At 24.6% G+C, this 15,494-nt stretch overlaps 1 protein-coding gene across 2 annotated transcripts in view; it reads right to left on the reverse strand.

Annotated features, from left to right (window-relative positions):
- The window catches only part of LOC127291707 (ras guanine nucleotide exchange factor R-like), a 37,754-nt gene that overhangs the window by 7,197 nt on the left and 15,063 nt on the right, over positions 1–15,494 (reverse strand). The window contains exons 3-7 of one of the 2 annotated variants that reach the window (XM_051320952.1): positions 12,795–13,858; positions 9,165–9,668; positions 8,966–9,031; positions 8,463–8,890; positions 359–474 (exon numbers count right to left, since the gene is read on the reverse strand). In XM_051320952.1, coding sequence (XP_051176909.1) covers positions 359–474; positions 8,463–8,890; positions 8,966–9,031; positions 9,165–9,668; positions 12,795–13,858 — 2,178 coding nt within the window. Of the gene's footprint in view, positions 1–358; positions 475–8,462; positions 9,032–9,164; positions 9,669–12,794; positions 13,859–15,494 lie in introns of both variants that reach the window. The other variant, XM_051320951.1, reaches the window with a different exon arrangement.

Consider the following 15,494-nt stretch of genomic DNA (forward strand, 5'->3'; position numbering starts at 1 on the left):
AATATATTAATAATACTAATTATTAATTAAATAATTAATGTAAATAATTATTAATTATTAATATTAAATATATTAATAATACTAATTATTAATTAAATAATTAATGTAAATAATTATTAATTATTAATATTAAATATATTAATAATATTAATTATTAATTAAATAATTAATATAAATAATTTAATTATTTAATAAATAATAGTTGAGAGAAAAGAAAAAATGGTCGCAAAAAAAAAAATTTGCAAAAATGCAGATATTAAGAATTAAAAAAAATTTTAATTGAAAATAAAAATTCTTATATTAAAAATTTGTTTCCTTTTTAATTTTTGTGTAATTATATAAAATTGAATAAACTTACACCACTAAGAAGTCGAGGATTGTCTTTGAATTTTTGATCAGCCTTTTCAGGACCTCCTAATTGTACCAAGAGTGTTCTAAAGGCTTTGTCAGTTGGAACAAATATTGTATATGGTCCTGTAATTTAGATGGAAATTAAATTTGAAATAAAATTTATCTAAATTTCATTTTAGTATTTAATTTATTTAATTTTTAAAAAATATTTAATTTATTGTATTTTAGATATTTAATTTATTTTACATATTTTGAATAAATAAATATTTATATACTTGAACTAAATAATTTTTATTTATTGCATTTAAATTTGTTTTAAATATACAAAAATTATTGGTTGAAATAAAAAAATTATTTAGTTCCAGTAAATATTTATTTGGTTCAAGTAAATATTTATTTGCTTATTTTTTTTTTCAAGGCATTTATTTTTTTCTATATATGATTTATAATACATGTGAGATCGTACAAACTAAAGTGATCCCACAATTTTATAAACAATTCATTATTTTCTATAAATAAAATTTGAAATCACGATTTTTTGACCTTAATAGCTTTCAGAATTGTGTTTCAACTAATATCTTCTTTGTTACAATTAAAATGTCATATAGAGAATAATTGAAAAAAAATATCATTCAATAGAAAATTATCATTTAAAATAAAAAAAAAAAATTATTTTTGTCTAATAAACTTTCATAGTAAATTAATAATGAACTATAATTAATAAAAAATATATTAATTTTTAATTATAATTATATTATATAATAATAATAATTTTTATTATTATTATTATTTTTTTCGTATTGTAATTAATAAATTAATTAATTTGTTAAAAAATGGATTTTCTTCTTTGAAAAAAAAAAAAAATGAAATGAGACTGATTTTAATGAAATGTTAATAATATGCGCTTGGATTAAAAAGTGGCGAATAAAATTTTAATTTAAAGGAGAAGATTTAGTTCCGCAGTTAGAAAACAAAAGAGGTAAAATAAGATGCGGGAAATTGCTATAGGCTTTTTTTTGATAATTAGCAGATAGAAACGGATTTTGTTTTGAAATACAACGAACATCAAGGATCTCATTATTATATATACTTGTAGTTGTTTTTAATGCTAGTATTAAGTGTATATTACACGTGTACATACATGTGTTTATTTATATATGTACAGTCACTCTACATTAAAAGACAAAAAGTGTTGAAACTCAACTATAATGTTGAAATAAACCAACGCGTGAGAACTTGATCGAAGAAAGTGTTCACATGACGAATTTTTTTTTTTTTTTTTATTCTACAAACTAACGCAAGATCTAATATAATATATATGTAAATTGACGAAAAAAAAGGAGATCATCTTTTGTAATAAAAATTAACAGAAACTTTCATTCAAATACATTTTTTTCCCAATGGAATTTATATTATAATATTAATAATATTATAAAAATAAATTTTTTAAAAATTAATTTGAACAAAATTTTCATGAAAATTATAAAAATTTTATTTCCACTAATTTTTTTAAATTAATTTTTATTTTTTTATTATAGTATAAAAGAAAAAATTTTAATACGTTATATTTAAAGTTAATTAAAAAAATTGAAATTGCGCCAAATTTTTGTCACGTTGTCGCGTGCGTCTCTTCTATCTTTGTCGCTCTTATTGAATTTAAAATGGTGGAGATAATTTTTTTTTCAAATTAAATATATATTTTCAATTATTATATTGTAATATATACATTGTAAGAAAAAATAAATATTTTTTTATTGCCTACAATTTGTATATTTAATTGCTAAATATATTTTTAATTTAAAATAACATATAAGATAGAATAAAAGTGAGAGAGAAAACAATAGACACGTTTCTACCCCCTGATGTGAATTAGGCATTATTATTTAAAATTTTTGAATTGAAATGAAAATGAATGAATGAAAAATAAAATGATAAAAAATTTAAAGAAATGTATTTATGAAAATTTCATGAAAATTATAAAAATTTATTAATAATATTTTTATATCAATTAATTTTTAATAGAGTAAAAAAAAGTTTTAATGCATCATATTTAAATTCAAATTGCGCCAATTTAGTCACGTGGTAGCGTGAAATTGAGGCGTCATGGTGGGGGATAATTTATTTTTCAAAATATTAGATTTTCGATTCTTTATATTGTAATATTACATATAATATGCATTGAAAGAAAAAATAAATATTTTTTTATTTCATAATTTTTATATTTAATGGAGAAATATTATAATATTTAATAATTTCAAGGTAAATAAGAGTGAGAGAGAAAACATAATAGACACGTTTCTCTACACCCTGTGAGTCAGGCATTATTTTGAAAAAAATTTTATTGAATATCGAAAAAAAATTAAAGAAATATTTTTTATGAAAATTTCATTAAAATAATTAAAATTTTATTTACTATATATTTTTATTGTATTAAATGAATTTTTATTAGATTTCAAAAAAAAGTTTTAAATAATAATTAAATTCAAATTGCGCCAATTTAGTCACGTGGTCGAGTGAAATTGAGGCGTGTGGCGTCATGGTGGGGGATAATTTATTTTTCAAAATATATTAGATTTTCGATTCTTATATTGTAATATTATATGTTTATATAAATTGTAAAAAAAATAATTATTTATTTGCATAATTTATATATTTAATGTTAAATATAATTTATTTAATCTAAAACTACAGAGAGAGAAAACAGATGCGTTTCTAACCTCTCAATCTTGCATTCATTCCCCCCACCCCTATTGCCTTAAACGTGATTGGTGCAAAAATCAAAATTATTCTCGCGCGTCTAAATTTCGATACGATCACGTGGTTTTAATTTCATTTTTGTCCTTCATCAATTTTAAGGGGTGGTGCATTATTTCTCTAGCGTCGGTCATTGACATTCGGTTCATAATCGCAAGTTATCATCGCGGGCATTTTTCGACCACGTGTTTTGTGAAAAATTAAATTCAACAAAAATTTTAATTTTTTTTAAATTCAGTGTTTTAGCTTTCGGGAGTGTTTTGCATTTTTTTTTTTAAATCCGCGATCGAGTAATATTTAGGGATTGAATTTTTTTGACGTGACAAAATGGCTCGTGGTGTTTACGTTTGTCGATGATAAAGAGCGAAAGTAAAAAAGGGTATCTTATCTTTTGAAGAACAAAAAATTCTTTAAATTTTTTTAGAACTCGGTCTATTTTTCAGTTATTTTTCACATTTTTCGAATGGAAATTTAACATGAAAGTATAGGGATCTCCGAGGGCTATTTAGTTTGAAAGAATCACCTATTGAAGCCATTATTAAAATTTTTAGAATCAGTGTTAGCTTCCGGGAGTGTTCGTAATTTTTTTAAACCCGCGATCGAATTATTTAGGAAGTAATTTTATTTTCATCAATTTTTATTTAAAATAAAATAATTTTTTTAATTTCAGAAGTGCTCGTAATATTTAAATCGTATTAAATTAAATTTTTTTTTAACACGTGGTCCGGGAGTGAGTGATTTTTTTTTTTGCCAATTTGGAAACCACCGTTCGAGTGCCGCTCCGGGATGGAGATCGGGCATTGGCGAAGGGTGTCCACGGTAAGATTTTTTTAATAATAATAATAATTGAAAAAACAATTTAAAAATTTGTAATTTTTATTTTTGGTTTCTAATTTTTTAAAATGTTTTCTTTTTTTCCAGACTGAAGGACAGGAAGGAGGATGCAGAGAAAGCATGGCCCCTGCATAGTTCCCCGGTCTCCCCGCATTGAAGAGGGGCCACTGGGGAACTGGTCCAGAAGAGGCGATGCTGCCATCGCTCCGTCGTGGTGAATCCGCGATCGGCAAGTGAATTTTTATTTTGAACGTAGCGACACGCCCTGAAATGTTTAATTTCGAAAATTCTATTTTGAATTTTTGAAATTAATTACCACAAATAACAAAACATTATTTTAAATGTAGAAATTTTTTTAATTTCTACATTGAAAATATATTGTAACTTGTTATTTATTTCAGGATTATCGTTTCTTGTGTAATGCCTCCCCCCCTTTTTTTGTAAATTAAATAAATTTTTAAAATTAAAATATAGAAAAAATATTCTATTAACAATTTCTTAATAATGTGAAATATTTTTTAAAATTGAAGTAAAAAATTAAAATTAAATTAAATCAAAAATTAAAAATAAATTAAAATTAAATTAAATGAAAAATTAAAATAAAATTAAATGAAAAATTAAAATAAAATTAAAATAAAAAATTAAATTTATAAATAAATTTTGAAAAAAAATTCACGCATCAAATAAGTTTGAATTAATCTAAATTTTTAATTATTAAATTCTCCCCCATAAATTGTTTTGTGAGAGTGAAGGAGAGAGAGAGATTTTAAGCTCAGGTGTCGGATACGTCCCGGGACGTAATCCCTAGTGTAGGTCCTTTGCACCTGGGCGGAATGTAAAAAAAAAATAATATTCGACGTTTTTAGGATTTTCGCGATTTTTTAAATATAGCCGAGGGAGGTCGATAATTTTTTTGTATGAGTGAAGTAATTTTTTTTTAAATACAGTTATAGGCAGGGAATAATTTTTGTGTATGTTTATAGTAGTAGTAATTTTGCATGATCTTTTTTAAAGTGTCGCTATCTTCTAAATTATTCTATAAGACATGTGTAATTTATTTACATTTATTTGTGAAAAATTATTTTCAAATTTTTTACAAATAAATGTAAATAAGAATTTTTTTTTTTCTACTTGTTTACTAACTTTTCTTTCAGCAAGAAAATCATCGTGGTGAGAAAATATATTTATTTAACACTATAAAATTTTGTAATCTTTTTTTTGTGTAAATTGTGCTCATTTTAATGTACTAATATGTGTTTTTAAAAAAAAATTTTTTTTCTCTTTTTTTTTCTGTCAGTGTTTATAATCAGAGAAAAAATGTATGAATTTCTATTTAAAGTTGTATTTAAATAAAAGAAAGAAAAATTTACTTGGAATAGCAAAAAGTTTTAATGGAATAACGAAAGTTTTATATAATTGTTTCAATTAAATATTTCACTATTTTTATAAAATCTTTTGCTTTTTCAGATGAAACTTTTTTTTCTGTGCAATAATTTATTTTATAGAAAATTTTGATTTATTTTTTTTGAGTATCTTAAAAAAAAATTTCGGGTTTTACGCAAAAGGTAGTGATACAGCTAAACGATTGGTTATAAAAATGCCTAATTTATGTGGGTCAAAAATTTATGGTTATAAAAAAATTATAATAAATATTTTGTACTTTTTTATTTAAAAAAATCTATTTTTACGCGAAGGCCGTGATACAGCTAAACGACTGGTCACAAAAATTGCCTTACTACGTGGGTCGAATATTTACGGACTTAAAAGAAAAATTTTATAATTTTTTCAAAATTCTCAAAAAATTTGGTTTTTACGCAAAAGGTAGTGATACAGCTAAAAGACTGGTCACAAAAATGCCTAATTTATGTGGGTCAAAAATTTATGGTTATAAAAAAATTTATAATAAAATTTTGTACTTTTTTATTAAAAAAATTTATTTTTACGCGAAGGCCGTGATACAGCTAAACGACTGGTCAAAAAAATGCCTTATTAAGTGGGTAAATAATGTGAAGAATATTAAAATTAATAATAAATAATGTAATGTTACAACTGTAATTTATCAAAATCGAAAATTTACTAATATATTAAATTTGTAATAAATGAATTATTTTTCGTCTTTTTAAGTTACTCGTAAAAATTATATATTTTTTTAACGCGAAACATGTGATGTAGTTAAACAAAAAACTAATCACAGTAATAATTAATTTATATTAATAAATAATTAATAATATCAATAATTTCTATTGATTTATATTTAATATTAATTTTTCCCAGTTTTTCAATCAATTTAAAAAAAAAAAAATCTTTTTAATTGTACATTTGTCTCAGGTTATAAATAATGGCAAATTTTTTCAGGTTTACTAATAAAATATTTCTTTTTTTCAGGTTTTCTAATAATAAATTTTTTTTCTTTTCAGGTTTTACTAATGAAATGTTTTTTCTGTTTCAGATTTTATGGTAGAAAAAATTCATTGCGCTATCAAACACTGTCTGGCAGTGCTAGTTAGCGCCATGATTTTTTTTCTACCATGGTTTTACTAATGAATGTTTTTTCTGTTTCAGGTTTTACTAATAAATTTTTTTTCTGTTTCAGGTTTTACTAATATATATTTTTCTGTTTCAGGTTTTACTAACATATGTTTTTTCTGTTTCAGGTTTTATCAATATATGTTTTTTCTGTTTCAGGTTTTACTAATAATATATGTTTTTCTGTTTCAGGTTTTACTAATAATATATGTTTTTCTGTTTCAGGTTTTATTAATAATATATGTATTTCTGTTTCAGGTTTTACTAATAATGAATTTTTTCAGGTTTTACCAATATATGTTTTTTCTGTTTCAGGTTTTACCAATAATATATGTTTTTCTGTTTCAGGTTTTACTAATAATATATGTATTTCTGTTTCAGGTTTTACTAATAATGAATTTTTTTCAGGTTTTACTAATATATGTTATCTCTTTCAGGTTTTATAATATATGTTTTCTCTGTTTCAGGTTTTACCAATAATATCTGTTTTTCTGTTTCAGGTTTTACTAATAATATATGTTTTTCTGTTTCAGGTTTTATTAATAATATATGTATTTCTGTTTCAGGTTTTACTAATAATGAATTTTTTCAGGTTTTACCAATATATGTTTTTTCTGTTTCAGGTTTTACCAATAATATATGTTTTTCTGTTTCAGGTTTTACTAATAATATATGTATTTCTGTTTCAGGTTTTACTAATAATGAATTTTTTTCAGGTTTTACTAATATATGTTATCTCTTTCAGGTTTTACTAATATATGTTTTCTCTGTTTCAGGTTTTACTAATACATGTTTTTTCTGTTTCAGGTTTTACTAATATATGTTTTTCTTTTTTAGGTCTTACTAATAAATGTTTTCTCTGTTTCAGATTTTACTAATAATGAATTTTTTTCCTTACATGTTTTAATAATTAATGTTTTTTCTTACATCTTTTACTAATTAATGTTTTTTTCTTACATGTTTTACTAATTAATGTTTTTTTCTTACATGTTTTACTAATGAATGTTTCTTCTGACATGTTTTACTAATAAGTGTATTTTTCTTACTGGTTACTAATAATGCATTTTTTTCACGTTTTACTAATATATGTTTTTTCTGTTTCAGGTTTTACTAATATATATTTTTCTGTTTCAGGTTTTACTAATATATATTTTTCTGTTTCAGGTTTTACTAATATATATTTTTCTGTTTCAGGTTCTACTAATAATGAATTTTTTCCTTGCATTTTTTAATAATTATAATGTTCATTCTTACATGTTTTACTAATGAATGTTTTTTTCTTACATGTTCTACTAATAATGAATTTTTTTCAAGTTTTACTAAGATATCGTTTTTCTATTTCAGGTTTTACTATATTATGTTTTTTCTGTTTCAGGTTTTACTAATATATGTTTTTTCTCTTTCAGGTTTTACTTATAATAATTTTTTCTATTTTTAGATTTTAATAATAAATATGTTTTTTTCTTTCAGGTCTCCCACAGTACAAAAATATTTCGGCAATATTGGAAAATATTTCAATTATTGCAATAATATATTTTGTTTTGTGACGTGGTTAGGCCTAATGCAAATTTTGTCCTCAATTACAAATTGAAAAAAATTAATATCAATTTTGTAATTGAACAACTTGTGCAATGGGGAAGCACGTAAAAGAGCGCGTCTAGTGTTCCACCTCCTGGGTGATGCGGAAGAGAACATAATTATTATTTTGAATTTTTGAAAAATTAATATCAGATTCCACCTGATAGCGACCCTAAAAACCCTACTCCGAGTTAACCCGTTTCAAATCCACCGAATTTAAAAAAATAATTGTAAAACGTATAAATTAAAAAAAAATTTCTTTTTCACTAAAACCGTTTTTTTTCTACTAATATTATAAAATCAGAAGAATTCAAATAAAATTACTGAATTAAATTAAAAATAGTAAATTTAAATAAAAAATTTAATGAAAACTAAAATAATAATAGTATATATTTAATGAAATGAAAAAAAAAACTTACCAGTTTCATTCAATACATTATCCAATCCCGATTGTCTTAAATATTTAGCCATGGCAAAAAGACCTTCTCTTCGTAATAAAACATTAAGGCTCTCTGGTAATGATGGCGATGATGATGATGATGATGATGATGAAGATGCAATTGTTGATGATGGCAATGATGTACTTCTCTCATAGTTATCTTGATGAATAATATTACCCGATAGTGTACTCGATGATATTGTCTTCATTGTACTTGATATTGAACGTGGTGTTGGTGACGATGTCACTGATTGTGATGAATAATTAATTTGTGATGTCAATTGTGATGGATGTTGTTTATATGTTGTTGAAATAAATGATTTTTCCGTTGTTGTTCCACCATTGTCATTTGATGGCAAAATAGTTGGCACAAATGGAATTCTTCCTGTATTTGCAAAACTATTTGTCCTTAAATTATCATTATCATCATCATCAATATTATTATAAACATGACCGGTAAATGATGACGCTGATGTCACATACTTATCTGTCGATGATACTGAATTTGGCGACACTGTCACGTGGGGAATATTTTCCGTTGACGATTTACTGTGAAATATAATTTTTCTTTAAAATAATAATAAAAATTAAAATTACATTTGATAACAAAATAAATGAAAATTCTATTTAAAAAAAAATTTGTAAAATAAAATTCGTCTCTATGAAAATTGCAATTTATTACCTCGAACCGCGTCTAAATGAAGTTGATGAGAAACGTGATCTTTCGGTGGATGATGGAAAATTATTTTCAAATCTATTTGTTGATGTTGTTGCAGTGACAGGAAGTGAATTTGAAATTGTTGATGGATTCAATGAACTTGGTGGTAATTTGAGTTCACCTTTTTTAATTCTATCGACAATTGATTGTACATCAACTGTACTGTCTTTTTCCGCATTACCTTTCACCCCTTGAACTTTATAACTACCGTCTGGTTGTTCTTCTAAAACCACAAATGTTACTTTCTTTGCTGGTAAATTTGAAAGTGGAATTTTTCCAATTTCCTCAAGCTTTCCATCTTCTTTATGTCTAATTACTTCAAAATCAGCTCCCGGCGGTAATACGCCTTTTGTTAATTCATCAAATATTGCCTTTGGTGGTTTTATTGTTGTCACTGATGATAATAAACTTGACGAACCACCGGCATTAATCACACGAACTTTCTTTCCATTTGACAACACTATTTCCCTGTGTGTGACAAAAAAAAAAAGATTTCGAATTTCGAATTTATATTACAAATTAACATTTTTTTTACATTACAATAAAAATCTGTTATATTTGTAAAATTAAAGGAAATTAAAAATTGAGAACAATTTCTCTGACTAAAAATAACTTTTACTACTAATTTCTATATAAAATTCATAACCCTTGGTCTGACTAAAACTGCCCTTTACTACTAATTTACAAAAAGATGACAAAAATTTAATATGCTACTAATTTAAACAATTTTTAATTATCGTCTGACTATAACTGTCTTTTGTTACTAAATATATAAAAATTACAAGAATTAAAAATGATTTGTCTGACTAAAAATGACATTAACTACTAATTTACAAAACAACAAGAATTCAGACGTAATTGTCTGACACAAAAAGTCTCTTATCACTAATTTAATAAACTACAAAAATTGATAAATTTTTTGTCTGACTAAAACTATATTTTACTACTAATTTTATTAATTTACAAAATTTCTTATATTTTTGTTTATTATTAAAATTTATTTATTATTATATATTTGTCTGGCTAAAACTGTCATTTACTACTAATTTTAAAAAGCTAAAATAATTCTTATATTTTTGTCTGACGAAAACTTTTTTTTACTACTAATTTAATAAACTACAAAAATTGATAATATTTTTTGTCTGACTAAAAATGTCACTTACTACTAATTTTATCAACTACAATAATTATAATATTTTTTAGGCTGACTAAAACTGTCTTTTGCTACTGAATATTTTTGATCAAAACTTTGTTTATTACTGCATATTATTATAAAAGTAAAAATAATTTGTCTGACTAAAACTGTCATTTACTACTAATTTTACAGAAGTAGAATAATTCTTATATTCCTGTCTGACCGAAACTGTCTCTTACTACTAATTTACAAAAAAAAGGAAAATTTAATACAACTAATTTAAACAATTACTATTTTTTGGCTGACCAAAATTGTCGTTTGCTACTAATTTACAAAGACAAGAAAATTTTAATGCTATCAATTTAAACAATTATTGATTTTATTGTCTGACCAAAACTGTCTTTTGTTACTGAATATATAAAATTACTAAAATTAAAAATGATTTGTCTGAGTAAAAATGACTTTAACTACTAATTTAATAAAGTACAAAAATTGGTAACATTTTTCGGCTGACTAAAAGTGGCTTTTACTACTAATTTCATCAACTACAGTAATTATTATATTTTTGATCTGACTAAAACTATATTTTACTACTAATTTTATTAATTTTGAAAATTTCTTATATATTTGTTTATTATTATATTTGTCTGACTAAAATTTTCCTTTACTACGAAAACTGATATTTACTACAGATTTTATTATAATTTAATTAACTATAATTGTAATATTTTTTTGGCTGACTATAAAAAAGCCTTTTACTACTAATTTACAAAAACAAGAAAACTTTAATACAACTAACTTAAGCAATTACTATTTTTTGTCTGACCAAACCTGTCATTTGCTACTGAATATATAAATAAATTACAAGAATTAAAAATGAATTTTTTAATTTTACTAATTTTGGGCCATTGATAAAATCTTGGAAACCATGGGAAAATATTTTTTAATTTTACGGATTTTGGACCATGGCTAAAAACTTGCGAACCATGGGAACCAATTTTTTAATTTTACGGATTTTGGACAATGGCTAAAAACTTGCGACCCATGGGAACCAATATTTTAAATTTTACGGATTTTGGACCATTGCATAAATCTTGCGAACCGTGGGAAAATTTTTTTTTCTTTTTTACGGATTTTGGACAATGGCTAAAAACTTGCAAACCATGGGAAAATTATTTTATTTAATTTACGGATTTTTGATCATTGCAAAAATCATGCGAAATATGAAAAATTAATTTTAAAAATTTCCCAATGGTTCGCAAGTTTTTAACCATGCTCCAAAATCGGTAAAAGTAGAAAAAAAATTCCCATGGTTCGCTAGATTTTAAGAATGGTTTAAAAACTGTAAGTTAAAAAAAAAAATTTCCCATGGTTCGAAAGATTTAAGCAATGGTCAAAAATCCGTAAATTAAGAAAAATAATTTTCCCATGGTTGGCAAGTTTTTAGCAATGGTCCAAAATCAGTAAAATTAAAAAAAAAAAATTTTTCCATGGTTCGCAAGATTTTATCAATGGTTCAAAATCAAAAACAAATTTTTTTTTTATTTCCCATCGGTTGGCAAGATTTTAGCAATGGTCCAAAAACTGTAAATTTAAAAAATTAATTTTCCCATGGTTGGCAAGTTTTTAGCAATGATCAAAAATCAGTAAAATTAAAAAGAAATTTCCAAGGTTTCCATGATTTCAGCAATGGTTAAAAATCCGTAAAATTAAAAAAAAGAATTTCCCATGAAAAATTGTACTATGGGAAACGGACATGAGCAATGATTTTTAAGATTTTTGCCAAGGTTTAAACCATGGGTCTAATCGTATTTACCTTGGCAATCGATTTCGCTCATGGTTTTTATGATTTTACCCATGGTTCCATTTCCACATGGGGAAAGAGTGCGGATTCATTTACCAATTGAATAAGTAACATTTTTGACTCTTTTTTTTTAGTAGAAAACTACTAATTGCTAGTAGAAAACTACTAATTCATGGAGTTAATCGGGTTACTAATTTAAAATAGTATAAAATACAATTTACTTCATAAATTATTAGTTTTCTACTAGCAATTAGTAGTTTTATACTAAAAAAAAAGAGTAAAACCTGTTACTAATTTAATTGGTAAACGAATCCGCACTCTTTCATTAGTAGAAAACTATTCAGATTTAGAGAGTACAAAGTTGTTAGAATTAAAAACGATTTCTGTATAACTAAATGGAATGGTAGTAGTTTCTATGGTAACGGTTGTTATGGTAACGTTTGCTATGGAAACTGTTGCTATAGAAACGGTTGTTATGGAAACGCTTGCTATGGAAACGGTTATTTTTTAAAAAGCTTGCTATGGCAACGATTGCCATGGATACGGTTTCTATAGAAACAGTTACTATAGTAACGGTTGTCACGGACGGACGGACGGACGCCAAAGCGAAATTATAAGATTTTCGAGCCACAAAAATCTAAAAAAAAAAATTTACCTTGTAGTAACGTTCCTCTCATCCTCAAGTTCATTAGATTTCGAAAGAACTTGTTTCAATTGTCTCAATAATGCATCTCTATCAGAAACAGATGACGGTCCACTTTGTTGTTGTTCATTTTGATAAATAAATTTAACTTGCGATTTTCCCTTATTTGTTTGACCTTCAAGTAATGAAAGAAGTGCATCTTGATTAATAGCTTCTGAATCAATTAATCGTACACGTTCCTGTCTTGTTTTTCCCGATTTTTGCGTAGACGTAGTAGTAGTAGTTGTTGTTGTTGTTGTCGTTGTTGGCGGTACACTTGTTGATGTAACAAATTTTTTTTGATGTGTTGCAATTGCTTTTAAAAATAATTCACTTTCAGCCGGTGTTATTCTTCTTGCCGTTGGCGATGACAATAATAATGGTGAATTTGTCGAAGTAATTTGCGGTGGTGATTGTGTTGTTGTTGTTGTAGCAGCATTAAGTCTTTGAAGTTGTTCCAATTTCAATAATTCCTGTTGTCTTCTTAAATCCTGTTGTTGAAGTAATAATTGTTCACGTTGCCTTTGAAGAATTTCCAATTGTCTCTGTTGTTCGAAATAATTTTGCAATTGTAATGTTTGTTGATCGCTAAAGAATGGTTGATTTAAATCATCGCGAACATAATTTGGTGAATGCGATTGATATTGATTATTATTTGTATTAAATCTTGGCAATTGATGATATTGATTTGATTTAATAATTGGTGTATATTGACTTTGAGCTGTGTCTAAGTAACTTTTACTTAATTGTTGATTGAGATGTTGTTGCTGTTGATAAATTCTTTGTTGTAGACGATGTAATTGTTGTTGTAATTGATGTTGTTGTTTGGCTCTATCGACTTTATATTTTGAAAGTGATGCATATGGTGTCGTTGGTGGTGTTGGTAAATCTGATAATGATGATGTTGAATAGAGATTTAATGTTGGACTATCAGTTTCTGTGTCTGTATATTGTTGTTGATGTTGTTGAACGTCACTTAAAATATGAGCCTGCTGTTGAACTGATAATCGTGGCCTTTGATCCGCTGGATCTGGAAACTAAAATTTATTTTATTTTATAGTTTAAAATTTATTAATTAATAAATAACACAGAAAATTAAAAGGCATTAAAATAAGATGCAACGCTTATTATTTTAATCCAATTTTGCTTATTTTAATACCAAAATAGATTAAAATAAGCAAAATTGGATTAAAATAAGAAGCGTTGCAGCTTATTTAAATGGCTTTTAATTTTCTGTAAAATTATTATATTCTTATCAGAAAATAAATATCAATTCTGTCGTATTTATATATTACAAAATGAGGAAACGATAAATAATTAATTGGTTTTATCTCTGTCTCACAAATGGCAGATGGAAAATCCAATTCTCAGGGCGTTAAGCAACATGTTTTTTTTTCTTCTGATGACGGATAAGCTTGAGACACGTGAAAGTTTCCTGTCAATCTAATTGTCAATAAACCTCTATAAATTATTTATTTCCTTCTGTATATTTATTATTATTTAATAAAAATTAATAATAAAAAAATTCGTAAAAATTATTTAATTTAATAAATTTATTATTTATTAATTAATCAATTAAATAATATAAATATAAATTTTTATATAAAAAAAAAAAAATTGAGGAATGTAAAAGAAATTGAAGAATTTTGTATATATTTGCGACTTGACCTTCCCCAACTATATATTAATAATAACACGCAAGCAGAGAAATTTTAAAATCGTCTGCAAAATTTGATTTATGTTAACGAGTATTTTATACTTGATTCGCTTTGGGTCTATAATTTTATATTAATTTATCAGTTATCTTCTTTATACCTCTATACGACTTATGAGAATTTAAATAGAGGAAAGAAATTTTCTCTCAACTTTCTTTATATATATACATAATTTTCTGAAGAAGAAAATTTTTCTTCTATAAAATTTTATTTAAAAAAAAAAATTAATACAACTAAAATCAAAAATGTTTACATTTTTCTGTGTTTTTTTTTCTAATTAATAATTTTTACATTCATAAAATTTATTCATTACGATGCTCGCGATCGTCATAAGAGAAACTTCTTATATATATGTATATATATAAAGATGCCACTTTCCGTTTCGCGCACAAATACCATTATATACACTTGTGGTTTTAAAAGAAATTTCTCATCATGAAAATAGGGGGAAAAAAAAAGGAATTGTAAGAATCCCTATAAAGGAACGCAAAATGAAGCGGAAGTTGATGAAACACGTTCATCTTCTCTCTTAATTTTTTTTCTCCTCTTTTTTTTTTTTTTTCTTGTCGATGTCAAGGGAAATTTACTGTTTATGTCAACAGTTTATATGGTTAAGTTTTATAAATAAGAAAAATAAATGAACGACAATTTACTTCACTAGTAAGTGTCAATTTACGCACATAAATTTTATAAAAAGAGAGAATAATATTTTCAAGGAAGTTATTATATTAACGGAAGATATATATATATATACAAAATTTGAGTATTTCTTCAATTTATCGAATAAAATAATTAAAAATAATAATAATTTTACAATTAAATTTAGTTAAATTTTTAGTCTAATTTTTTTGTGCGTATACGAATTTACACAGAAAATTATATAAGGTATTAAAATAAGTTGCAACGCTTATTATTTTAATCCAATTTTTCTTATTTTAATACCAAAATGGATTATAAA

Source organism: Leptopilina boulardi, unplaced genomic scaffold, assembly GCF_019393585.1.
Source record: "Leptopilina boulardi isolate dan_hultmark-lab unplaced genomic scaffold, ZJU_Lbou_2.1 LbouV2_150, whole genome shotgun sequence".
NCBI classification, from domain to species: domain Eukaryota; kingdom Metazoa; phylum Arthropoda; class Insecta; order Hymenoptera; family Figitidae; genus Leptopilina; species Leptopilina boulardi.